At 42.3% G+C, this 27,185-nt stretch overlaps 1 protein-coding gene across 4 annotated transcripts in view; it reads left to right on the forward strand.

Annotated features, from left to right (window-relative positions):
• The first annotated feature begins 6,150 nt into the window (after window positions 1-6,150).
• TBC1D4 (TBC1 domain family member 4) overlaps window positions 6,151-27,185 on the forward strand; it is a 178,937-nt gene continuing 157,902 nt past the window's right edge. For all 4 annotated transcript variants that reach the window (XM_010341673.3, XM_010341675.3, XM_074387606.1 and 1 more), the window contains exon 1: window positions 6,151-6,906. In XM_010341673.3, the coding sequence (XP_010339975.1) occupies window positions 6,409-6,906 (498 nt within the window). In that variant the 5' untranslated portion in view covers window positions 6,151-6,408. The remainder of the gene's footprint in view (window positions 6,907-27,185) is intronic.

A 27,185-nucleotide genomic window follows, 5' to 3' on the forward strand; every position in this document is an offset into this window, starting at 1 on the left:
TACATTACCTCACATAGTTATTATTTTGTGGTGATAACACTTCAAATTTACTGTTAGCATTTTTCAAGAATGCAATATATTGTTATGACTATAATCAATGCATTATACAACGGATTTCTTGAATTTATTTCATCTATCCAACTGAATTTTGTTACTTTTGACCAATATCTTCCCCAACCCCCCTTTCTTCAGCCCCTGGCAACCACCTTTCTACCCTCTACTTTTTTTTTTTTTTAAAGGTGGAGCTTTGCTGTGTTGCCCAGGCTGGAGTACAGTGGTCTGATCTCAGCTCACTGCAACCTCCACCTCCCAGGCTCAAGCAATTCTCCAGCCTCAGCCTCCCAAGTAGCAGGGATTGCAGGTGCATGCCACCACACCAGGCTAAGTTTTGCATTTTTTTGTAGAGACAGGGTTTTGCCACATTGGCCAGGCTGGTCATGAACTCCTGACCTCAAGTGATCCACCCGCTTTGACCTCCCAAAGTGCTGAGATAGCAGGTGTGAGCCACCGTGCCTGGCTCTAGTCTCTACTTCTACAGATTTGGCATTTTTGTGCACTAAATAATATAAAATACATAAGGCATTTTCTTTTTATTGAACATAGTTAGAAGTTACCCTGAAGCTATCTCCATAGGTGGCCATGAGACCCTGGCTTGGTCAACCAGAATAATGAATATTCTTGGTACCATGATTTCTCCAAGAAAGGACATCTAATTAAGCTGAGCCAATCAAACCCATTGAAAACTAAATTGAAACTTTTTCCTGGGCAACCAGGATGGAAGTGTTCACTTTTCTGCTGTGAGTGGAGCTGTAAGGACGTTAATGTGGAGCTGGTACAAGCTTTTGCAACCTCAAAGAGAGAGTAAAGAGTCTGGTTGTGGGAGGTTTATGGCCAATCCTGATGGATACCTGTTAACACACACATAAAAATTAGAATGTGCTAGTCTCTAATTGTGGAGCATAAAAATTTCTTCTAATGGTAACAGGGTGGTCCGTTGAGAGTCTGAGAATCTCTGACCTGTCTGATTCCTCAGTACGGACAGGCCACTAAGAGCATCAAATCTGAGACACACTGATGTGTATAATACTGACCTCACAGGGTTTCTTTGCTGGCTTAGTGGTCAAAGGGAAAACAGTGTCAGTAAATTCCCAGTTAACATGCTTGCTAATATTTGAACTGAGATCAGCCTTTGTAGTCCAGTCTACTTTAGTAACTAAAAATGGGACAAACAGAGAGGAACACAGAACTTAGATGTGAAGGACTGGGTCCTCTGGAGACTGGTTTGTGATCCCCAAGGAGAGTTTCCATTTTCACTAGTTCAAGGTTGTTTTTATTATTTTCTTAACTTCAGTTTCTCCCATGATGCACATAAAGTTAATTTGGGCTGTGCCAGGCTCCCTGCTGCTTTTCCAGAATGGCTGATGAAAGTTTTCCACTCTTTGTTGCATAGATGAGACACGTGGCCAGTCAGCAGCTTTTGTTTCTAATCAAGGAGCTCATTCCAGGTCCTAGCTTCTCTTAGCTTCATCTATAATCTTGCATGAACATGAAAATATGGTCCCAGCTACCCACCCGTATTTCTAGATCTGATAGCCTCATAAGCTGTTGGCTTTCACTCCCACTGACCATTGTGGTTTTGGCCTAACTCTTTACTTCTGGTATCTAGAAATGTTTCCTTCTAGTTTTCATAGTTGCTTAGGTTTAAAAAAAAATTTATTATTTTCTTGTGTTTGGTCTGTGGGTGGATGGGAAGCCCTTCTGAGTCAAACCAACCTTTTATAGTAGCTAGGAATTTAATTATACTCAGTATTCTGTGCCACCTTTTCTCTCTGCTCAACAACATTTTTTGGGGGGCAAGGGGGAATTTCCTTCTGGAGGCTTCTGTCTTTCAGCTTTAGGCTAGTAGGCTGGATGGGATGATTTCTAGAGCTCCTGTAGGGCCGTCCATCTGAGCCTTCGCTGCATTCCTAGAAGGTGTAGCCAGTTCATCAGCGAACATAGTCACTGCCTTGTCCTCCTGGTTCTGACTGCAAGGGCTTTTCAGTTCACTGACTCTGGCTTGTCTCTGTGCTCCTCCTCAGCTGCATGAGGCTACATCCAGTGCTCCCTTTGCCATTCAGGGCATTTCCAGAGGCTGTTTAAGTTCTGCTGCCTAGATGCCCCCTCCCCTTCTGCTCCCTCTCCGTGATGGGCATGGGGGAAATGCTGAGGTCTGGCAAGAAAGGGCAGCACAAGCTTCTGCTCTGGAGATCTCTGCCCCACTCCTCTGACTTAATCAAGAGAGATAGAGCCTAGATCCCCTCCTGGGAGATCCACAGGACCTGAACACTCTTATTCCCATTTTTTTCCCTCTATCTCCCAAGTTTGGGGAAAATTTCTTTAGTGTCTAGGGCAAGAGAAACCAACTCTTGGAGCATATAATATATTCTAAATTTTTTGCCTGTCTTGCCAGGTCCTTGGGTTCTGCCCGAAAGCTAAGAATGGACTCTTTTGTTCTCTGTGTTCTGCTGTGTCATCCTTTCCCTGAAGTGGGAAGATGGAACGCCCTGCTGCCTGAGCTGAGGGAAGGTCACAGGGAACAACGAGGAAAAACTCTGTGACTATCTTGACATTCTGTTAATCACAAATGCTTGGGTTCTGTGTGTCATCCCCAGCCAGAACTCCACTACAAATTTTGGGAGGCGTTCTATTATTTTTGAGTATTTTATAATTAGTGGATGGATATATTTAGTAGGTTAACCTGAAAGTAGCTAATTAAATCATTTCACATATCCCCTGTATGATATCAAAACATACCTCTTTAATTTCTTAAATTCGAATCTGCTTTTTTTGAACTCCATCCATTCATTCAGTATTTATCATGTACTTAGTAAGTGTCATCTACTGTGTTTTTTGCTGGAGGAAAGTATGAGACAAACAAATAATCCCTTTGGAGGAAACACTGACTCACATGTGCGGGAAAAATAATCCCTTCTCTCAAGATGCTCTTGCGGTGGTGGAAATGCAGACAAATCACTCCAAAATTATAAAGAAGGATAAGAGTTATAATAGTGAAATGCATAGAAAAGGGGACAAAGAAGAGAAGCCCATTTACTCTGGCTGGCAAAGTAAGAAAGAACATCACAGAAGAGGGAGTTGGGTCTTGAAGAATGGGTCTTCAAATAGAGAAGGATGAAGAAGTGCAAGTTGGGGGGCGGTGGGAAGAAAAGGCAACTGGGGAGAGGAAGAAGCTGGTAAAGCCCCATAAAGACATGAACATGTGCCATGGGAAGAGAGAGACTGTGGAAGTGAGAGTAGGGAAATGAGGAGCAAAAATAAAATAATTAGAAATGTTTGAGCTTTGGGATTTAGGAAATGTATATTCATTTATTTAGAGGCAGAATCTGGCTCTGTTTCCCAGGCTGGAGTGGAGTGGCACGATCTCAGCTCACTGCAACCTCCACATCCCAGTTTTAAGAGATTCTTCTGCCTCGGCCTCCTGAGTAGCTGGAACTACAGGCACCTGCCACCATGCCTGGCTAATTATTTGTATTTTTAGTAGAGACGGGGTTTCACCACATTGGTCAGGCTGGTCTCTAACTACTGACTTCAAGTGATTGCCTGCCTTGGCCTCCCAAAGTGCTGTGATTACAGACATGGAGCCACCACGCCCAGCCCACTTACTGTTTTCTAAATTTAAGTGATCAAATATATAATTGGGAACTTTTCACGCGCAGGTAATTTTGTAAAGCTCTGTAAGTGATAAGAAACTAATAGCTTCTTATGTATAGTTTTTCCATATTTTAAGAAGGTGGTAAGAAACTAATAGCTTACCATCTAATTCGTATGTGTATTAAGTCAAATAAATGTATGAATGATTATAAAACAATTTATATAAAATATTAAGTGCTAGGTTATAACAACTTTATTTTCAGGATAAGATAGATTAATAACACAGTAGAAAACAACCCACAATCTCAGTGGCTTAGTGGAACAAAAATTTATTTCTTACTCCTGAGGAGTCCGCTGCAGGCTGGGAGATTCTCCAGGACAGCTGTCTGATGTGTGTTGGCTCAGCCTATCGGGCTACTTTAGTCACAAGGCATCTCTACATGGACATGTCTCCATGATGACCACCGAAAATAAGAGTGGGCAGGAGCCTTGATTACTGGCAATTAAACTTCTACCCAAGTCAGTTCTGTTCACGTTGCACTGTCAAAACAAGTCATATGAGTGTGGCTAACTTCGAGGAGGGCAAAAAAGGACTATCCGCCCAGGTATGAGGATGCAGAGAGGGTCAGACAGTAAAAACGCTCATCAGCATGCAGTAAGATAACACAACCATAACAATAGAAAGAATGAGGGGCATTCCCAAGCAGAAAGCAATCATGCTTACCATGTCATGTAATAAAAGGCAATTCTGTTTTTCTGTCAATTGGTGAAAGGGCATTCTTTGTTACTTCACTTTATTATGACAGTAGGAACTGGCTTGCTAGAACTATTAATTCAATCCTAGCTCCCAAGCTGGTTGATTTTGTAGAATCTACAGGACTTCCATGCTTTCTTTATATCTTTATTCCCTTCTTTTATATGTCTCAGATGTGTAGTCTAAGGAAATGGGATCTGGGTAAGAGAGTTTTTGGTAAAGTTCTGGAAAGTATCAGTCTACCTTCCAAGAACTTTTCATTGCTTCTTTGAAGACACGGGTCTTCTTGAACAAAGGTTTTTTTTTTTTTTTTTGTTGTTGTTGTTGTTTTTTTTTTTTTTTAAGTGGTTGAACCAAATAACTTGACTAATCAATTAGTAATGTCTCCATCTTGGAACTTAGATGTCTATTAATAAGACAGCCGTCAGGGTGCAACCAGAAATTCAGCATAGGAGTAATGGCAGTTGGTCATATTGATCTTAAATAAATACAAGGGAAAAAATGGTCCCAGGGCTTTACAGAAGGTGAGAACTTATTAAACTGAACAACAAGAAACCTGAATTTTCATTCTTCTTGTAAGCACTTAGGAGAAAATCAGGAACTTGTGTGTCTTTCCTATTTATTTTGTCTTTACCTCTTACCCAATTCTTAATTATCATTTAGTAAGAGTAAAAAGAGAAAACACTTGTCTACCTGTTTTAAAATTACAATGATCAAATTATTCCAAACCTTTTTCTAGTTCTTTGGAAATATGTATTATCATATATATATATATGATATATCATATATATATATATATATGAACAAGAAATCTCTACATTAGCTCTCAGCTGGGGATATAAAATAAAATATGACTTTTTCATATTTTAAGAAGTTGGCTGCTTTAAGAACTAGGAAGATTCAAGTTGTCAATACCATGTTTTAAAGTGAAATTTGGAACTGGAATTTATAATGTTGTGATTTAAAACGGGCGTTTTTTGAGATTATTAGGAAAGAGAATTCAGAAATTACTGAGGAACTGAAACCAAGCAAATACTGTTTAAAAAAAAAAAAAATCCCAGTTCTCCCCTGCGAGGGCCGCCCCCTGTAGGGGGCAGCAGAGACGCCGGGAGAAGACGGAGATCGCGGCGACTCAGGAGAGGCCAAGCGGGTCCGGGCAGTGCCCGCGCCAGGCTGTGGGCTGCGGCCCCGGGGGCGGGGGTCGGAGGAAGAGGCGGAGAGGCGGCCCCACAGATAAGCGTTTGCAGGCGACGCTCTCCGCCCGCCGGACGGGAGGCGGGGTAGCAGCCGGATTAGAGAAGCAGCCTGGAAGGAAGGAAGGAAAGAGCGAGGGAGGGACGGGAACGGCAGGAGGAGGAGCAGCGCGCTGGGCTGCAGCGGCGGCGGGAGGAGGAGCGGCCCCCGCGAGGCCACGTTTTGTTTTTGTTATTTTCCATTGGAGTAGTTGTCCGAGGCCTTTCCCGAGGACGGACCGCGCCGCAGCCCTGCAGCCCCGACCTTCCAGGTGACAGCCGGTCACCCTGGTAGGAGTCAGCTCCGCCCCAAGTCACCCCCTCCCGCCCACAGCCCCATTCCCCGCCCAGCCACCCAGTGCCTGCCCGAGGAGAGCGCGGCGGCCGCAGCGGGGCGGCAGCGCTGGGGCCGGCGGCCACGGGGACCCTCGGCGAGGACCTCTGACCCTGCAGACCCGCGACGGAGGAAGGGGCGGTCCTGCCCGAGACGCCAGCCCGAGGAGGAGGATGCCTGTTTAAGACGCCGCCGCCTGCCGGTCAGGCTGCCGGGCGCTCACCTCGGTGCCCGCCGCCGGAGCCTCCGAGCCGCGCCCCTGGAAGTGCCGCATGGGGCAGGGCCGCTGAAGCACGGAGTTCGGGGTCGCGCCGCTCCTAGGAGGGCGCGGGGGCCGGTTGCGGCAGTTGGCACAGTTTCGGCGGCGCCTTCTGCGCGGGAGTAGGGGGCGCGGTGCGTCCGGCCGGGCTCCGCCGTACCCTGGCGAGCCTTGAGTTATGGAGCCGCCCAGCTGCATTCAGGATGAGCCGTTCCCGCACCCCCTGGAGCCCGAGCCGGGCGTCCCAGCTCAGCCTGGCCCGGGGAAGCCGGGCGACAAGCGGTTCCGGCTGTGGTACGTTGGGGGGTCGTGCCTGGACCGCAGGACCACGCTGCCCATGCTGCCCTGGCTCATGGCCGAGATCCGCAGGCGCAGCCAGAAGCCCGAGGCGGGCGGCTGCGGGGGCCCCGCGGCCCGCGAGGTGATCCTGGTGCTCAGCGCGCCCTTCCTGCGTTGCGTCCCCGCGCCGGGCGCCGGGGCCTCGGGGGGCACCAGTCCGTCGGCCGCGCAGCCCAACCCGGCCGTGTTCATCTTCGAGCATAAGGCGCAGCACATCTCGCGCTTCATCCACAACAGCCACGACCTCACCTACTTTGCCTACCTGATCAAGGCGCAGCCCGACGACCCGGAGTCGCAGATGGCCTGTCACGTTTTCCGCGCTACAGACCCAAACCAGGCAAGACCCGGTCTCGGAGGCGCGAGGGGCGGGCTCGGCCCTGGGGTAACGGGGAGCAGGGCGGGAGGAGCGGGGACCCCACTTTAAGGACCGACTGAGGTTTGGCTGCTGGCACGCGCGCTCCACGTGGCGCGCTCGAGCGCCGGCTTGTCCCTTTTCCCTGACCTTGGGAGTGGGAGGGAAAGCGTTCGGGGGCTGGGCGAGCGGCGGGAGCGGCTGGCCGGCTGCAGAAACCGGAGGGAGGATAGCGGTCCCGGGATGGAGGAGGAGCTGGCGCGTCCAAGGAGCACGCGTGGAGGAGCGCGCGTCCCGGGAGGACGGCGTGTCTTGAGTGTGACTGGAGATGACTTGCTTGCAGTGTGTGTACGCGCGCGCGTGTGCGTGAACGCAAGAGAAGGTTGGGTTTTTAGAGGTCCTCACTAGTTCTCAATCTTGGTCAAATACTTAACCGGTTTGGCCGGTCGCGTCATCGTCACAGCAGCACCTGCAGGTCTGCCGTCAGGGAGGCGATTTCGGAGCCGGGCTGACGGAAAAGTTACTAGACATCGTCAAATTGTCTCCAAAGTAGGATTCTACATTTGGATATTGAATGGAAAGAATCCCCCCGCCCTCGTTTTTTCTTTCTTTGCAGTTTTTAACACAGGTGTTGGAGTTAGTGTAGTAGAAGAGGTTGCTAATATCATTTTTAAAAATGTTTCCCTTTTGTTTTTAATATTTTTTTTTCAGCGTCTTCTAAGTCGAATTATCAAACAGTAAACTTTTACTTCCTTAAAAGTAGATGTAGCCCTTATGGAACAGGGAGAGGAAAACTTGAATATGCAGTGATTGTGCCTTTGCAGGCTTTTCCCCCTTTAATTTGTAATGAGTTCTCTCCGCCCATATCAAAAGCTTCCAAAATGCTGTTTTAAAAATGGCTAGTTAATGCTTGCACAGTACTTTAGTTTCTTTGGAAAAACAGTGTTGTCTAAATATAAATAAAGTCTCGGGTTGCACCATGTGGCTTTCTTTTGGTAGCTGGAAAATTAATAGTAGTCAGATTAGTAAAACATCCTATAAATAAGGCTTTAATTTTTTATTTCACAATTCTGCCTGTAATTGACTTAGTTTAATAGTTTTCACAAAAGACTTGTAGTTGAATTGAAAAAAAATAATAGTTCATTCTCTTTGATTTCATCAGTTACTGTGTAAAATAGTTATCTTCTTTTTCTTGGTGGGGGTGGGTGGAGTCTCGCTTTTTCACCAGGCTGGAGTGCAGTGGCACGATCTCGGCTTACTGCAACCTCCACCTCCCAGGTTCAAATGATTCTCATGCCTCAGCCTCCTGAGTAGCTGGGGTTACAGGCAACCAACAATCAGAACTCCTAAAGTGCAGAGAGAAATTTTAACTTCTGATCACTGTTACGTTTATGGCAAAATATCGTGCTACAAATTATTTCAAGATTCTAACCACGATTTAATGAATTTCATGTTGTGATCATTTGTTCAAAACTTATTTTTAGCTTTCACATGTTAAAATTGGAAAGTCTCTGAAAGCTATTACATCTTTATTGTATTACATTTTTCTGGTGCTGGTGGTAAAGAGGAGCCAGTTGCATTTTTCCAGGACTTTAAGGAACTTTTCATGACTCTTGGGGCTTTATGTTCAAGTTATTCATCCGCTCCCCATGCCACATCTGATGCCTGACACATTGTTGCTAATCCATTGATGGTCATGGCACCTTGAGTTCTCAACAGCTGTTGAGTTCCTCCTGGTCTCATTGGTAGGAAGTCAATTGTAAACATTCCTTTATTTTCCTCCATTATATATTTAAGCATTAGAGGCTGAACTATATAAATATCAATATGATTAGGCTCATTTCCCCCTTTTTGTTCAGGGGGAGCAGTGGAAGCCATGTGACTTTATGATAAAAGTTCAAGAAAACCTTTAACTTTCCTGTTTGTTGCCATTTCCCAGATGACTGTTGGGTCTAAGGATATGAATTACTATTTGCTCTTAACCAAGTGATTTCCTGGCAGAGGATTATTAATTTGAAGAGCCAGATGTAGTGTCTCTAGGGAACATCTCCAGCCATTAATCAGTGGTTGCAAACTCAAGTGACAAGGAAGAGGGTTGAGTGAGGACTATCGAGGACTGGATAGTGAGTGTCCTTTCTCAGGATGCTACTTATCTCCAGTTGGAAATTGCATGAATGGAATACAAGCCTAGCATTTCTAGAGCTGCTGATTTCCCAAGAGAAAGTAGAAATCAGATTTCTTTTGTTCTTTCTTTTCTATTTTTGAGATGGAATTTCGCTCTTGTTGCCCAGGCTGGAGTGCAATGGCGAGATCTCAGCTCACTGCAACCTCCTTCTCTCAGGTTCAAACGATTCTCCTGACTCAGACTTCCCAGTAGCTGGGATTACAGGTGCACACCACCATACCCGGCTAATTTTTTGTATTTTTGTTAGAGACAGGGTTTCTCTATGTTAGCCAGGCTAGTCTCCAATCCCTGACCTCAGGTGATCCTGCCGTCTTGGCCTCCCAAAGTGCTGGGATTATAGGTGTGAGCCACCACACCCGGCCAGAATAACATCATCCTGCTAACTTCAATGAAAGTTTTAGTAACCTTCTAGTTTTGTAAGTCTGGGTGGTTTGCAATATTTTACATTATAAATACACTTATCCAATAATATTTGTATGCTCACATCTAAAGATATTTTATGTATGACTCCACATTTTAAAGTATTGGCAAATATCATAAACATTTAATAAAGAATCTTATCGGGGCCAAACAATGCACATCTGAGAGATGGCTTCAGAGACCCATGAGCTGCCACTTTTGATCTTTGGCATAAATATTTGTTGAGTGGACAAGTGCAGTCATTGACACTATGTGCTGTTTGCCATATTTCCTTTAGAGCATCCGGCTTCAGTTGATACGGCTCTCATAGTAGGGAAAGTTGGGACCATCGTTTTGTAGAATTTACTAGAAGAATTCCCAGAAGTGTTGATTCTGCAGCTGGACATGTTAAAGGGGTCAGTTTAACATAGTATCACCCAGCAGTATGCTTCATGCAGAGTTGGCTGTGGATAGTTCTGGGTACCCTTGAAATCAGAAGGAAGACCTGCTGTTTGCTTTGTTCTGAGTTCTACATTTGAAGTGAAGAATTATTTATTTGGACTTAAGATCATTGTTAAGAGAGTCTCCTAAGTGTTTCCCTCAGTCCTTGACAAAGTATACAAAGCCTACAAAGGCAGCTTGGAGCAGTAGACCTGCAAACATCCCCTAACATACTCGCCTCTGGTTTGTTTCTCATCCCTATTCCTTTTCTGTAACAGCCCTATTGGTTGACCATATACTTTATTGTTTCATCTGGGACAATTTTGTCAAAAGGGGCACCACTAATAATTACACAAGTACTGTGAGTAATAAACCTGGACCGTTCAGGAGAAACTGGGATATGTGGTCACCATGGCAAAGTTGGTGTTCATGCGGAGCCCCTGAGTTGGAGGATTGTGGGTACTAATATAAAACAATAATATTTTTAGGAATATCTACTCACATATTCAAACTGGATCTACATTTGACCTCAGAGCTGGGAGTGCTGTACTTGAGTCTATTGTGGGGAGTTGCCACAGTGATGTGCCCCCTCTTGGTTCCATATCTCCCTGGTGGGTCAGAGTTCAACTTAAGGATGTATGTTGGGAGAAGCATTCAACCTGAATGGCTCGACACACCACTGTTCCTCCCAGGTGCAAAGATGATGGGGGTCAAAAATATGCCAACGCAGGTCTGTCTCTATCAAGTTATTCATGTATTCAATATCAAGTATTAGGATAGATCACTAATAAATACTTGATATTGCAGGACAGGTCACTAATACTCGATATTTCAGGATAGGTCACTAATACTTGACATTGCATATCATGGTCCTCACTCAACCCTCTTCTGCTGTCAGGTCTATGTAGTCTTATGCAGGAGGAATGTCAGGCTTAGCACATTTCAGCTAAACTTGAATATTTGAACTAGGAAAGAGGCTTAATCCCACTGGCAGGAAGTGAATTACAGGCTTAAACTGATTGGGGAACTAAGAATATCTGATTGTCTCCCAGAGGTCTAGGATAGGTCATTAATACTCTGTAAATATTTATCTGCTTTCAAAAAGAGTCTATATGGCATTACCCCAATTTTTCTGTTAAAAAATTATTTTGTTATACGTATATTGCCACAATAAAAAATTAAGCAGGAGTTGCCATTGTAAATATGAGACTAAAGGTTGTTAACATGTGCATGTGAGTTTTGAGGCATCACTGTATTTCATAATTATAGGATGAACAATGATTTAAAAGATAAAAACATGATCGTTATAATGTTCATTGGTTGTGTTTGTGTATATATTTACTGAAGCTTGCAAGAATGATTTTAAAGAGTTTATAAATTGTGTTTTTAAAATTAAAAAAAGGAATTTAATGCCATTTTCCTCTAACTCAGTTCTCTTAAAAATGTTTATTACTATTTGAGCCTTATTTTGTTATTTAAAAATAACTGGTAACCAGTTTATTGTCAATATATTTTTAGAAGATCATTCTTCAGTTGTTTTTCTAAGTTGATGGTTAGTAGCTTTGGAAATATACTAGTGAGAATACCACAGAAATTGAAACCTGGAAGATTGTACCTCTCTCTGCTTTCTGAGAAGTTTGTTCTATGGACAGACAGACCTATCTTTTTTATTTTTCTAATCATTTTTTTATTCCCTATTCTCTCTGTAGTCTGAGGTAGAGGTTAATTTGCCTTGGCTCTGTGGTAGAATCTTGACTGCAGTATCTAGGGGAAGGTACAAATAGCCCAGAGACTCCCAGTTGCAAGGGAGCGTGTTATGACAGGAGCCCTAAGCTGAAGCTTGAAGTTGTTCAGTGTCAGAGCTTGATTGTCAGAAACCAGAGATTCTCAGTTTTCGGTGTGTGTGTCAAAATCACCTAGAGGGTTGTTAAAAGAGACCGCTGGACCTGTCCCTTAATTTCTGATTCTAACAAGTTCCCTGGTGATGCTCAAACTACTGGCCTGGTGACCGCAGTTTCAGAAACCCTGTGCTATTTGGTTCATTTGGTTGTTGTATGACCATTTCTGTTCCCCTGGTTATTTTTGCAGTCTTTCTTAGACTTGAAAGTTCAAGTTGAATGTGAGAAGAAATAATATTTTACTCTGGAATTTTTAAAAGAAGCTCTTCATCGTTTAGCTTAGTGATTTGCATATCCTTTTCCTGAGATAGACATTCTGCCAGGCATCAGAAGACCATGCAAATGTTGAATGAAAACTTTGCCTTTCAGCCAAAAGTTTTAAGTCCTGCAGGTGGAATAAACAGTTCATTTTGAGGGGAATACAGATAACCTAAATTCTGCAGTCAAAAGTGCTCTAAAATCAGAAATGTTTTGAGCATCAACATGACACTACAGGTGGAAAATTCTTCACCTGATTTTATGTGACAGATCACGGTCAAAACACACAAAATTATTAAAAGTATTGTATAAAATTACCTTGAGGCTATGTGTATAAGGTGTATAGAAACATAAATGAAGTTTTGTTGTGCAAGTTGCCTGCCATCTCGGCTCACTGCACCTCTGCCTCTTGGATTCAAGTGATTCTTCTGCCTCAGTCTCCCAAGTAGCTGGAATTGCAGGAGTGCGCCACCAAGCCCAGCTCATGTTTGTATTTTTAGTAGAGATGGGGTTTCACTGTGTTGGCCAGGCTAGTCTCAAATTCCTCATCTCCAGTGATACACCTGCCTGGGCCTCCCAAAGTGCTGGGATTACAAGTATGAGCCACCGCAGCTGGTCAGAAACATAAATGAATTTCATACTTGGACTTGGGTCTCATCCTTACGATATCTCATTATGTATATCCAAATATTTTGAAATCTGAAAAAAAATTCAAAATCTAAAACACTTCTGTTCCCAAGTATTTTGGATAAGGGATTCTCAACCTGTATATCCTAATTTAAAATTATGATAGTTTTTGAAAAAAAATCAAAGCTTTATTAGCAGCCTGAGAAATAACAGCATTCAATAAGGCAGATGCTGTTCACATGCCCTTTTCTCTGTTTGGAATAAGTAAATTAATTGCTCGGTGATGATTTCCATGAATTTTCTAGAATATCTGGTGCATTATTTACCTCAGAAGTAAAATATACAAGTCAGAGAAATATCAGCATGCTTAGGATACTGGCTACTAAGAAAATCATGCAAAAAGAAGTAAGAGTTGGATAATTTAGTGAATAAGATTATGGCCAGCCTAAATAATTATTGCAAACAATTTTATTTATTTAAAAAAAACTCACAGCTTCTGTGTGTTTAAAAACATTTGGCTGGTAGTTTTAGAGTCCCATTTCCTTTAGACTTTGTTGGCATATCTGAACCAAGCCAACATGCATTTACTTGGATATACCCTCCTGTAAAATGAAGAACAGATTAATTATGATTTAATGTAGTAGTATATTCAGACTTCTTTGACCAGGTAAAGGATTTTGCTTGACATATGATCTGCATAAAATATTTATACAAATTGAATACCTGGCTGGGATGCGTTGGCTCTAAGGATGTCATTGGCTTGTTACTTTAAGGTTGGAATGTGGTGTATGTAATATGGCATGTTTACATTGCACTGTCTAGTATGTCTCAGTAGCTCCTTAATGAATTTCCTTAGAAGTGAAAGTTTATTGAGCTCTTCTTGGGTAACAGCACTACTCTCACTACTTCTCTTAGGTGATCACATGTTAGCTTCACAGTAACTGGGCCAAGTACATACCAGTGTTTCCTCCATTTTATAAATGAGAAAACTGAGGTATAGAAAGGTTAAATTATGGGCTGGGTGTGGTGGTTCATGCCTGTAATTCCAGCACTTTCAGAGGTTGAGGTGAGCGGATCACCTGAGGTCAAGAGTTCAAGACCAGCCTGGCTAACATGGTGAAACTGTGTCTCTACTAAAAATACAAAAATTAGCCAGGTGTGGTGGTGTGTGCCTGTGATCTGCTTGGGAGACCAAGACCGCAGAATCACTTGACCTAGGAAATTGAGGTTGCAGTAAGCCTAGGTCGTACCACTGCACTCTAGTTTGGGCGACAAAGTGAGACTAAAAAAAAAAGTTACATTATTTCCGAAGGTCACAGAGCAAGATTCCGTCTCATTTTTTTTTTTTTTTAACTGATGGCTTCCAGATTTCTGTAGTCCAGCCCTCTCCTCTGAGCCCAAACTTTGTTCAGTGTTTAAATGTTTACTTGGTGTCTGCACTTGAATATGTAGTTGCTGTTATAACTGGGAATGGTATTTGAATCCTACTTTGTCACTCCCCAATTTCAATCACTGAGGCAAGTCACATTGATTCTGCCTCCACAACTGTTTTTTTGTGGGTGGTAGGAGATAGATTCTTGCTCTGTGGCCCAGGCTAGAGTACAGTGGTGCAGTCATTGTACCACTGCACAATGGTCTGAGAAATCTCTTCACTGGTGTTCATCACAAATGGACCATGCTGGACAACTGGTTCTCTTAATGGCTCTCCAGCAATTAAGACAAAGTACTTCTCTTGGGATCCTGTTCTCCACCTGGACACTGTCACCTTCCCCAAGCACTGCTGTGTGATGAGGTTCTATTTTTTGTTGTGCATCATCGGGCCCAATATAGACATCTCCAGATATGGTGTAAATGAAGCTCGTCCACCCTTTAGGAAAAGGCTGGGAATGTTTTGCTCCTGGGTCCAATTTGAAGTCCAAATATAAGGTTGGTGCGAGTGTATGCCTTGGACTTTATTCCCAGGGCTTCTCCAGAAGTGACAGCAACTGTCATGCCATCCTTACTGGGTTTAGGGATTTGTTCACTTTTCAGTTCCTGGTACTGAGCTTCAGCTCACTGAAGCCTTTTATTCCTGAGCTCAAGTGATCCTCCTATCTCAACCTCCCGAGTAGCTGAGACTGCAGGTTCCAGCCACCATGACTGGCTAATGTCAAAAAATTTTTTTTTTGTAGAGACAGGATGTTGCTATGTTTCCCAGGCTGGTCTCAAACTCCTGGGCTCAAGCAGTCCTGCTGCCCCAGCCCTCGAAAGTGCTAGGATTACGTGTGAGCCCCAGCACTTGGGCAAAATTCATTTTACACACGCCTCAGCTCTCCATTACCACTGACATCACCCAGATCTCCCTACCTTATCTCTTGCTGGGAGTGTCATACTGCCTCTTACCTCTTCTCCTTGCTCTCATCTTGCTCTCCTATCAATCTCTTCTTTCAGATCACGTTTCACTTCCCTATTCTGAATTTGCATTCAGAATAATCTGCAAATTCCTTATCATGTGATCGTGTATGACTCCGCCCCGTTGGTCTGTGTGTGTCTTCTTGAAGACTGCTCTCATGCATGCATTACAGTCAGACATATAAGTCATCGCCCCCATCCTTAAAGAAGCTGAACTCTTAAATCACTTCAGAGCCTTTGTATGTGTGACTGCCATTCTTTGTGGGCCTAGGTTTTTTTTTTTTTTTTTTTTTTTTTTTTGACAGAGTCTTGCTCTGTCGCCAGGCTGGAGTGCAGTGGCGCTATCCTGGCTCACTGCATCTTCCGTTTTCTGGTTTCAAGCAATTCTCCTGCCTCAGCCTCCCGAGTAGCTGGGACAACAGGCACGCACCACCATGCCTGGCTAATTTTTTGTACTTTTAGTAGAGATGCGGTTTCACCATGTTGGCCAGGATGGTCTCGATCTCTTGACCTCGTGATCCACCTGCCTCAGCCTCCCAAAGTGCTGGAATTACAGGCTTGAGCCACCGCGCCCGGCCGTGGGTGTAGTTTTTTTTATTCTGGATTTTAGTTCTCTGTTAAATTGCAAATGTCACTTCCTCACATTGGCTTCCAGGGCTTAGTCTAAATTAGGTGGGTATCCTACTTTTTCACTTCTATCTCAGCTGCTTGTTTTTCTTTTGACACTTACTCATTTAAAGTTAATTTTCCTTTTTACACTTTTGGGGAACACTGTCACCACCTCTGGAATATAAGCTTCATACTGAGCGAGATCTTACCTGTTCATGGTTGTGTGCCCAGAACCTAGTTCCGTACTATGGGTTCCTTCCAGCAAATTGAAATTAGGTTGAGTAAGAATTGATCCCTGCCTTCAAGGAATTTTTTTTTTTTTTTTTTTTTTTAGACGGAGTTTCGCTCTTGTTACCCAGGCTGGAGTGCAATCGCACGATCTCGGCTCACTGCAACCTCCGCCTCCTGGGTTCAGGCAATTCTCCTGCCTCAGCCTCCTGAGTAGCTGGGATTACAGGCACGTGCCACCATGCCCAGCTAATTTTTTGTATTTTTAGTAGAGACGGGGTTTCACCATGTTGACTGGGATGGTCTCGATCTCTTGACCTTGTGATCCACCCGCCTCAGCCTCCCAAAGTGCTGGGATTACAGGCTTGAGCCACTGCGCCCAGCCTCTTCAGGAGCAGATTAATGCCTACTGGTAAAGATGCATGTTTGTTTTCATATGATTGCCTTTAGTTATCACATCATGTTTAACAAGTGGTGACTGTATTCTGTTTGCTCGATATTTTTTGTTACGGCAACTACAATTTTAGAGCCACCATACTGCTTAAAATAGTAAAAGGGATTATAAAGTAGTTTATGTAATTTCTGAAAATATTTTGTTGTCTAATTTGAGAAGGGCTTTTTTTCCCCTCCCGATTAAAACATAGAAAGTTTACTGAAGTTACCAACAGGATAATGTGCCTCTCCTTGGCCTATGTGAGTTGAACATTTGGGGATCAGAGGATGATCAGCCTTAATGATTTTGCAGATATATCCTTGCAGTAATTGGATTAATTTTTAGTTTCAGTTCAGTTCAGCTCAGTTGTTTAGGCTTCCCAGTGGTAACATGATCTCATTTGGAAGGCTGTTTGAGAATGGCTTCTGTGAGTTTTTACTCCCAAATCTAAAACTGACCATTTTCTTAGGCCCAAGAAGCTGGACTAGGCCCAAGAAATTGAAGCTCTGGACCCCACTCTTCCATAATTAGTCGTAGAACATGAAAAATCCAACTCGTGATTTCTTAGTTGTTCCTTTATTCATTACTCTGTTTATTTAAAGGCCAATCAGGTTAATAGCTTTTTAAGGCCTGTCTTAAGAAATCGGCAGGGTAGGCCTAAGAAGTGTTTCACTTTTTGAAATCAGAAAGGGAAATGAATGAATGGAGAGGAGATCCGTCTGGGTAAGGTCAGAGAATAGTAAGAAAAAAATCTGTGGCCAGTGTCTACAGTGAACTCTTTACCAATTATAAGATATAGGGTTTGTATTCTGGATTTCTTTATTTGCTAAAACAGCATACTCTTGTGACAGAATAATAATCACTGCTCTTGCTTATATTTTATTTAATACTTGGAATAAGAGGCTTTGGTAGGTCAGTTATAGTTTTCATGGCCACTGAGGCATACACCAAGCTACAAGTAAGATAGTGAGTAACATTGTGGTATTCTTGTGGGTTGGGGTTCTACTTTAAATAAAAGAGCTACATAAGGAAAGATTATTTTTCTAGGAAAAGCTAAAAGGTGCCATGGTCATATGTTTTTGTAAATATAGGCTCCCTGCCTCCACCTCCTCCCTCAAAAGGTCCTTTTCTCCTCCTTTATAGTCGATCTACTATGAGGAATACTCCTTTCTACATTTCTTCAATGTTTGGTCCCTTACATGGTGTAGGAGAGTCTCATATAGTAATAGGTTCTAAACAGCTTTCGCTTTCACACCATTGATGAGGCAGTATGTGGTTTATGTATGTTTTGTCATTAATTTTTATAATAATTATAATGATTTTTGGAAACCTGCTTTCCATTATAAACTTGGCCCAAAAACATAGATATTGCTGATGATGCATTGTTCAAAACAGCAAACACAGCTGCTTGTTAAGGCAAAAGGCAAATATGAAAATAGACAGTTTTATAACGTGTTTGCCTGTTTACCAAGGCTGTTTTCTTTTGCTCTCAGAGTGGAGGATAAACACACATCATTTCTGTAAAGGGACAAGCTGTACTGTACATATTGATTATGAGAGTTACTTGTTAGCATTGAGTCATAATACATTACCCTGTTTACTTAGGAACCAGTTAGGTTAATAGATTGTTTTGTGCATGTGATTGTACCAGTTAATAGTTTCTCTGGAAATTTTGTTCACTATGACTTTTCTTCTGACAGCAGAATTGATTCTGGATATTGGAAGTGGGAACTGACATGTATATGTTGTGTAATTGTCTTTTAGCTGCTTACATTTTTCGGACGATTTATTTTTAAAAGCCATGCTACCACCTTGAAAGAGAATTACAACAAATGCTTTGCATATGTTTAAATCTTCATAATTCAAGTGGAGATTTTGAACTGATTATTAGAAAATTATTGATTTAAAAAAATGCTTGTTAAATATCCTTAGTACCTGATAGTGCACAGGGTTTTGCGTATGTTTTCTGCTTTAGACTTGCTGTCAATGAACACAATGTTCATTTGTGTAATGTAGATAGGGTAAATGCAGGAATATCCCATCCTTAACTCACGTCATTCTCTGTTTTGAATATATTCATTACAATCTATCTTAAAAGAAGTGACTAGCTTCTGCTGTTTTCATTTGCCATTTGGTGGCTTTGCAAAGGAGAAAAGATGACTTATTATTGACTACATAAGTGTGACCCTGTGGAACAGGTGTTGATGGAAAGTCTCAAAGCCTGTCACATATTTGAAGAGATTTATTCTGAGCTAAATATGAGTGACCAGTGGCCTGTGGCACGGCTCTCAGGAGCTCCTGAGAACATGTGTCCAAGAGAATGAGGCCACGGATTGGTTTCCGGGAGACATGAGACATCAGTCGATACAGGTGAGAGATACATTGGTTTGGTCTGGAAAAACCTGACACGTAGAATCTGATTGCTAATTTGTTGAAAGAGGTAAGTTATGTTCCAAAGACTTAGAATCAATGGAAGGGAATGTGCGGGTTAAGATAAAGGGTTGTGGAGACCCAGGTTGTATTGTGCAGGTGAAGTCTCTAAGTAGCAGGCCTCAGAGAGAATAGACTGTAAATGTTTCTTGTCAGACTTAAAGAGTCTGTTCTACCAGTAATTTCAAAAGGGAGGAAGGTATAAATGAGGTGTGCCTGCCCCCACCTCCACCTCTATCATGACCTGAATTAGTTTTCAGGTTAACTCTGGAATGCCCTTTGCTGAGAAGCGGGGGTCTGTTCAGATGGCTGGGGGCTTAGAGTTCTATTTTGCTTTACACAGGGACCTCCAGCTTGAGAAGCCAGATTGGAACCAGGACATTGAAGCCCTGGTCTCCACCTTTCTGTGATTAGTCATGTAACATGAAAAGTCATTTGATCTGAATTATGATTTTCTAGTTGTTTTTTTGTTCATCACCTCATTCATTCATTCACTCCGTCATTCCCTCACCCATTCCTTCATTTGTTCAGTTACGTTGTAAACTGAATGCTTCCTGTGTTTCTGGTACTATGTTGGAGGTTTACATTGTGTGGTGTATAAAGCAAATGCATTCTCTGCTTCACGTATCTTAACATTTTGTAGAGGAGTGGGACAAAACTAAGTGGAAAACAGCATTAGGTGAGAGCAGAGCTCCTGGGCTCTGGAATCCGGTTGCTGGGACCCCAGGCTCTACTACTTACGGCCCTGCACAAATTCTGGCACCTCTCTGTACATGTATGTCCTCATCTATAATATGGGGAGGTCAAAATGCGCAGATTTCATAAGGTTGTTGTGAGGAGTGAGTGAATTCATTTGTATAAACCACTTAGGACTGTACCATATGGTAAGTGCTGTGTAGATGTTAGCAACATATCAAAAATATTCAATTTCAAATTGTGATGAAGGCTATGAAGGAAAAGAAGGTGATGATATGAGAAAAAAAAGAGGAAACTTACTCTAGATATGGTTTTGGAGCAGGTAGTTTCTTCAGTTCTATTTTCCTAATAAAATCTTGTTTTTATTGAGTTATTTCTTCCTCTGCCTCTCAGCTACAGGAAAGATTTGCCCAGGAATCCAGGCCCAAGCCAGTTTTTAAGTTTGTCCCTGGAGATACAGTGGTTCCAGGAAATGTGGCTCAGTTTGTGCCAATGCAAGATTAAGGACATTTGCCAGGGGCTCTGAGAAAGTTTTCTAATTGGTGGTTGCATATAGATTTAGAGACTGGAACTGTTAGAGTTATTTCACTACCAGAGAGATGATGAAGTTAACGTACTGAGGAGGGCATTGATAGAATAACTGGGAAAAAAAACTGGGCCTGAATTCTGATAGAAATAAGCCTGATTACCACTACCTGTGGTACTTTTTTAGTTTACATTAGTTGAGTTGGTTTCTCTGTTACTTGTAGCCAAAAGTAAGAGATGGGTCACAGAAAGCCACTTGTGGAGGTGAAGAATTCAGGATGACTTTCAGATCTGCTGATTGTTTGACTAATGGGTAGACTTGGGACCATTGACCAATATGAGGAAAGCTGGTGGAGGGAATGTGGGAGAAACAGGTTTTAGAGGCAAATCAGGAGTTCTTATTTCTATCATAAGATGGGCTGGATGTTAACAGTGGTTTATAAACTTTTTTTTTTTCTGATGTAAGATGCCTCAGACATATGACATCTTAATATTAGCAACTGTGATTTCTCAAGAATTGGCAATTATTTTCACCAATATTGAGGTTGATGAAATCAAAATCTTATTGGGGGTTGGTAGGAAGGGTGATATTTCAGTGTTTCTCAACTTGATTGCACATAAGAACTTTGTGGAAAGTTAAAAAAATCTACACATGTCGACTAGATTCTTGGTCCTTTGTAGAGATGTGGAATCAGAATCTCCAATGTGGGCCCTGGGAATGTCTATTTAAAAATAGGTCATTGGGATGGAGGCAGCTTCACCGTTCTGTGCAGACTTAATTTGGAGAACTAGTGCATTAGGGGACCCAAAGCCTCTTCCTATACAGTTTTTTTTTCTTTTTTTTTTTTTAAAATTTTAACTCCAGGAATCAATTCCACTGAAGCTCAGGAAACAGCAAGAGCCTTAGGATTTGCCGCAGTCTTGTTAAAATACCATGTGTAACGTCATTACACTACTGCTGCTTGACACCACTTCTGGTGAAATTATGACATGTTTTTATTTTTTTCCTACAGTGATATTGAAAATTCGATCTGTACAGGAATATTGGCATTACTCTGAGTGCATTGACAGTTACCAAATGCTTGGGTGTTTGATTGATGGTTATTAGAACATCTGTCACTTCAACAGCAGTTAAAATCTCACTTTACGTATCAATAGTTGGGCGATTTCCTGGGAAGTCAGCTGGTAGATCAGCCTGTAATCACAAGGTTGTGTTCTACAGACATTGCAAGGACGGTATTACCCATGCTTTGCTGAAGCTAGATAATACCACTGGATGACATCTGTTGTCAGGTGGTAAGAAGAAATGAGTCTAGGACACATTGAAGCATAATTATGAGCATCGTTACAAGCAGTGGGGAGGTGGGATGATCTGTGATGGTGATGAGCCAAGGAGGGTCCTGGCTCCAAGGCTGAGACAGGGCCCCCAAATAATGAGATGATCTACGGGAAGACATTACTCTAATTAATATAAGTAAGACTTTATTTATAGTCATTTGGACTACATTGACAGTCAACCAGTTTGCCCAAGGTGGTGATGATTCTCTCAGCTTTGGAAAATGATGCTGTAGGTGTTTGTGCAGGAATGGGGGGAGAGGGTACGATTTAGCTCTGTGACGTCAAATCTTTTTTTTCCTTTTTCCCTCTACTCTCCACCCTTACAGGTTTATGAGTGCTGGAAGAACATTTAGTCCTGGAAAAAGGCAACATTTTTATTTTTTATTCTATTTTTATTTTTTAAGACGTAGTCTCACTCTGTTGCTCAGGCTGGAGTACAGTGGTGTGATCTTGGCTCACTGCAACCTCTGTCTCCCGGGTTCAAGTGGTTCTCCAGCCTCAGCCTCCCGAGTAGCTGGGACTACAGGTGTGTGCCACTACGCCTGGCTAATTTTTTGTATTAATTTTTTGTATTTTTAGTGGAGATAGGGTTTCACCATGTTAGCAGGATGGTCTCTATCTCCTGACCTTGTGATCCGCCCACCTCGGCCTCCCAAAGTGCTGAGATTACACCTGGCAGAAAAAGGCAACATTTTAACTCTTCTTCCTAGTAAGAGATAAGGTGCTGACTCTACTTCCCCAAAAGCAAGCAAGTTGTAAATATAATGTTCTTCTCTTTGCTTATCTGTTTTTGGAGGTAATATACAATTGGGTAGTTACCCTAGGTATCATATTAAGCTTTAGATCTGTAGGTCTGGGGTGAGCCTTAGAACACTGCATAGATTGGACACATTTGCATCTGTTCCTCAGGTTCATTTTCTCTCTCCATCATTGAACTGCCCTTCATATATATAGTTGATCTGAAAATAGTAAAAATAATAATGGTGTTGACATTGGAATTTTAGAGGGTAATTCTTGGTGGTAGATTAGGCAGCGAGAGCCATGAGAATTTTGTAGTTGTCAGAGTGTTTTAATCATCCTTGTCACCATCGTTGTCATGAGCTCCACTGTGGCCATTAGCAAATATTGGTTGAGGCTAATCAAGTGTAAGATTAGCAGGTTGGCAACTGGGAATAAGAGGTTTAAGTGATTTCAACATAACAGATAAACACTGGTAGTAGCCTAAGCTCATGTTAATTCTGAGATGAAGCGGTAGAGATAGTACGCATTTGTTGGGGCACTCGATATTCTCTGACGTGAGATCTGCAGTTGGTTTCAAGGGATGTGGAAATGTCAGGGCCTGGTTGAAGAGTTTTTCAAGGGAAAAATGATAAATAATTAATCTTCAGCCTTCTGCAGGTTTTCATTCTTTAACAAAATGTCTCTCTTAATCTGTCAGAGACTTAAAAGTCAGTATAGCTACCTGTATGTAGGAAATGAACTCATGATTAGGAAATTTTAATGATAGTGCTATTCATTCATTCTTACATTTCTATAAAGAATATGGTGTTTACAGTTTTAATCAAGTTAAACATTTCTTTCAGTGGCTTCATGTTCCTTAGAAATATTATCATAGTACTTTGAAAGAGCATTTTGGCACAGCTGGAAAGTTTATAGCACCTAGTAATTTTTTGAGGCTATAGTATTAAAGAAATTTATAGCTCATTATATATGGAAATGGGATCTGGAGAGCATATGATAATTGAAATCCACAGATAGTCCTTCACGTGAAGTCCTTTCTGGAATGAGTTGAGGAATAAATAAACACAGATGGTCTTTACATCTTTTTTTCTCTTAAGCTCTTACTTGCATTTCTTTCATGACATATATTGTAGATACTAAGATGTAAAAAAAAATAGCTTAAAAAAGTGGCTAAACTGAATTTGAGCTCGGATTGCTTTGCAGATATTCAGTGGCTTCCAAATGAACAGCAGAATAGTTAGATTCAGTCTTTTGTAAGCTAGTGGCTTCAGTGATAGTGATGGTATGGGACGATGATAATGAAAAATCCTATTGGCTATTTGTGAAAACATGTTTTTATGTGTGAATGGGTGCAGCCTAATACTGTATACAGCTGGTGTCCAGTCTGTAAGATTGCTGTCATTGAAGGAATAAATTTGGTTCAACCACTTACTTCATTCCTTATCACGCTCCTTTTTTTTTTTTTCTTTTTCTTTTGAAGCAGGATCTTGCTTTGTCACCCAGGCTGGCATGAAGTTGGCTCACTGCAGCCTTGACCTCCCAGGCTCAAGTAATCCTTTCACCTTAGTCACTTTAGTAGCTGGGAGTATAGGCATGTGCCTTTTTTTTTTTTTTTTTTTAAGCGGAGATGTTGCCCAAGCCAGTTTTGAACTCCTGGGATCAAGCGATCCTTCCGCCTTGGCTTCCCAAAGTGCTGGGATTACAGATGTGAGCCAGTGCATCTGGCCCCTCTCTCTTCTTTCTTATAACCAGTCCAGTTACTCAGAGAATGCTTAAGGTCCATACCATAGCTTGGTAGTGCTGATCTTTCTCTTTCCTGAACTCCAGCTCTGCTTTCCAGCTCTGAACTTCTCACCATTTCTCATGCCCACCTGGACTTCCACGTCTCTCTCTTCACACACTGGTCTTTTTGTTGGCAATGCCCTCTTACACACCTGGTTTCCTGATCTTTACAAACCCCATTCACAAGTCACTTCCTCTTCTGCATCTTCTTGATATCAGCCCCCATCCTCCAGATGGAAGTTTCTCCTTCCTTTGGGCTTCACTGTTGATGGCTTTATTGCAGCAGTTGTATAGTATTTTTATTATTCATTTGCAAGCCTTTCTTCACTAGTTTGTAAACTAATTGAAAGTACAGATAGGGCCATATTTGTATCCTTAGCATTTAACACAATGGCTAATATGTATTCTTTATATGATTTGTTGAAATAACTTTTACAAAATACACGTTTTTCTTGTCGTTTTCAAGCCTTCCTTTCTGAGTAGGACTGTGCTATGTGTCCAGGGTTGTAAGAAGTATAAGGTTTGACCTGGGCACTCAGAGGTTCATATTGTGGTTGAAAGAAAAAGAACACACAGGGAAAATGTTAAATAATGACAATGAATGGTCCTATCACTGTTTTGAGAAAAAGGACACAGAGAAAGCATATCAGTCTTTAAAAGAGAATTAGGTAAAGTAGATTATATTTTATACAGAAGAGGAGAGTCATAGGGAAGTGGGACAGATAATATGCATGAATTTTGTGGGAGAAAAATCAAGACCATTGCAGTGCCAAAGTCCAGCAACTGACTAGATGGAATTGGGAGAATTAGCAAATTACTTAAGTCTCCCTTGCCTATAGAAATATTAGTACCTGTCTCACCAAATTATGAAAAAGAAATAATTCATGTAAAACATTTGTACAATGCCTGCAACAAAGAAAGTGCTCACAGGATAGCACTTTCTTACTGTCATTAGAATGACAGTAAGAAACTATGAAACTACAGTTGTTATCGGTAAGTAGTGATGACCAGGCATAAAAACACACATTTATGAGGGAGCCATAGAAACTGAAGCCACAACCATCAATCAGAAAACAGTTAGAGATGATAAAGGTAAGGTATTAGGCAAGCGACGAGTCAACAGGAAATTGAGAATGAACAGTATCAGGTCATGGCAGGGAGGAAAGGGAAAGGCAGGGAAGTTTGGGGAGCAGTTGAGAACAAAACACAAAGAACTAGTGAAAAGAACGACCCTGAAGCTAAGATATAGCTTGCCCTAGGCCGGTGAAAAAAACATGCTTTCCTTCTTGCCGGGACTGGAGCGGATCACAGAGTGTGACTAGCCCAGGACATCTGGTGAAAGCAGGTGTGCCAATGAGTGAGCTGGTAATTAGGTGAAGGTGGAGAATGAGGAATTGCAGTAGAGCTGATTGTGACGAGAGAGTAGTGGAGGAGGTGAGGAAGGAGACTCTTGAGGCAGAAAGGATGTGTGAAACAAGATCCCAGTCTAAATTTACCTACTGCTTTCTATTTCTATGGCCCTAGGTCTGAAAGGGAAGGCCAAGAAGAGATGGCATCACTTTCATACGCCCCTAGGAGAACACATAGCCACTGGCTTGACCTGCCTTTCTCACAAAATTGGCTAACTCCTGTATCGAGTAGTTCAGTTTTAGTAGACGTTTGTTTTATTTTTTGAAAGCATGAATTTTAAAAAAAGAAAACCATTAAAAAATTATTCTTGTGGAAATGTTTAGGATTTTTGCCATGCAATATATTTAAAAGGTTTTCTACCTAAGAGGTATACATTAAATGGAGTGGTCTTAGAGTACTGTTTTAACACTCGCTTGTTTATGATACGAACAGTGGGCAGGGGAATACTGGGTAAAAGAGGGCATTTCCCATCAAAGGCCCCATCCTCAAGCCTGGAAACCCATGACCGTAAGTGGGAACAGGCATTCCTGTTTTTGTGCCCAAATGTTGCTTTTTCCAAGTCCATTCTGGCCTGCCACATCCCTACCCTGTGCCCAAATAAACCCCAGGCTCCATAAGTCAGGAGTAGAGAAACAGAGGAGCAGAGGAGTGGCAGAATGGCAGAGCTAAGCAACAGAGAAGGAGAGAAGAGGAACATCTAAATGTTGAGAGTTCGGATGGAGATGGTTGGAGAAGAGATTGGCCAGGGGACGGCCAAACTACAGGGGAAGACCATCTTCCCACTCCATCCCCTCTCCAGCTCCCCATCTATTGCCCTGAGATCTACCTTCACCACTCAGTAAAATCCTTGCATTCACCATCCTTTGAGTCTGAGTGACCTGATTTCTTCCTGGATGCTGGACAAAGACCCGGGCACCAAGAGGAAAGGGTGTAAAAGGCTGTAACTCCAACTCTCTACTGAGCTGGTTTAATGCTTAGCCATCTGTGGACAGCAACTGCCAAAAGGGCATTAATTGTAACACACCCCTAGATGCTACCATGGGGCCTGAGACCAAAAGTGCTCATCCTGGCTCCTGCACTTGCCCAGCTGCAAGCTCCCCCTCCTGTAAGGGGTTTGTGTGAGCAGCAGGGCCGACCAAGCAAACGAGTCACATTCCTGTTGTAAGACCCACGAGGGGGTCGGGGAACTCTCCCATTTCATTTATAAAAATCACCCGAGGTACTTGTTGGACACCAGAGATTTCTAAGCCTCACCACAGACTTACAGAAACTAAATCTCTAGAGAAAGCACCTAGGCATTCATGTTTATAAGCATCCTAGGTACTTCTTGTGATTAGACAGTTTGAGATAAATATTGCTTGTTTCGAGTAAAAGATGTTTAAGTCCTTGTAGGTCAAGGATTATGGTGCTTAATTTCTTTCTTTCTTTTCTTTTTTTTTTTTTGAGAAGGAGTCTTGCTCTCTTGCCAGGCTGGAGTACAGTGACGTGATCTCCAATCGTTGCTCACCGCAGCCTCTGCCTTTTAGTTTCAAGCGATTCTCCTGCCTCAGCTTCTCGAGTAGCTGGGACTACAGGAGCCTGCCACCACACCTGGCTAATTTTTGTATTTTAGTAGAGACGGAGCTTCACCATGTTGGCCAGGATGATCCATCCACCTTGTCCTCCCAAAGTGCTGGGATTACAGGTGTGAGCCGCCACACCTTGCCCATAGTGCTTAATTTCTTTTTCTTCTTTTTTTTTTTTTGAGATGGAGTTTCATTCTTGTTGCCCAGGCTGGAGTGCAGTGGTGTGATCTTGGCTCACCGTAACCTCAGACCCCCTGGTTCAAGCGATTCTCCTGCCTCAGCCTCCCGAGCAGCTTGGATTACAGGCA

The sequence above is a fragment of the Saimiri boliviensis genome, chromosome 16, assembly GCF_048565385.1.
Source record: "Saimiri boliviensis isolate mSaiBol1 chromosome 16, mSaiBol1.pri, whole genome shotgun sequence".
Classification (NCBI taxonomy): domain Eukaryota; kingdom Metazoa; phylum Chordata; class Mammalia; order Primates; family Cebidae; genus Saimiri; species Saimiri boliviensis.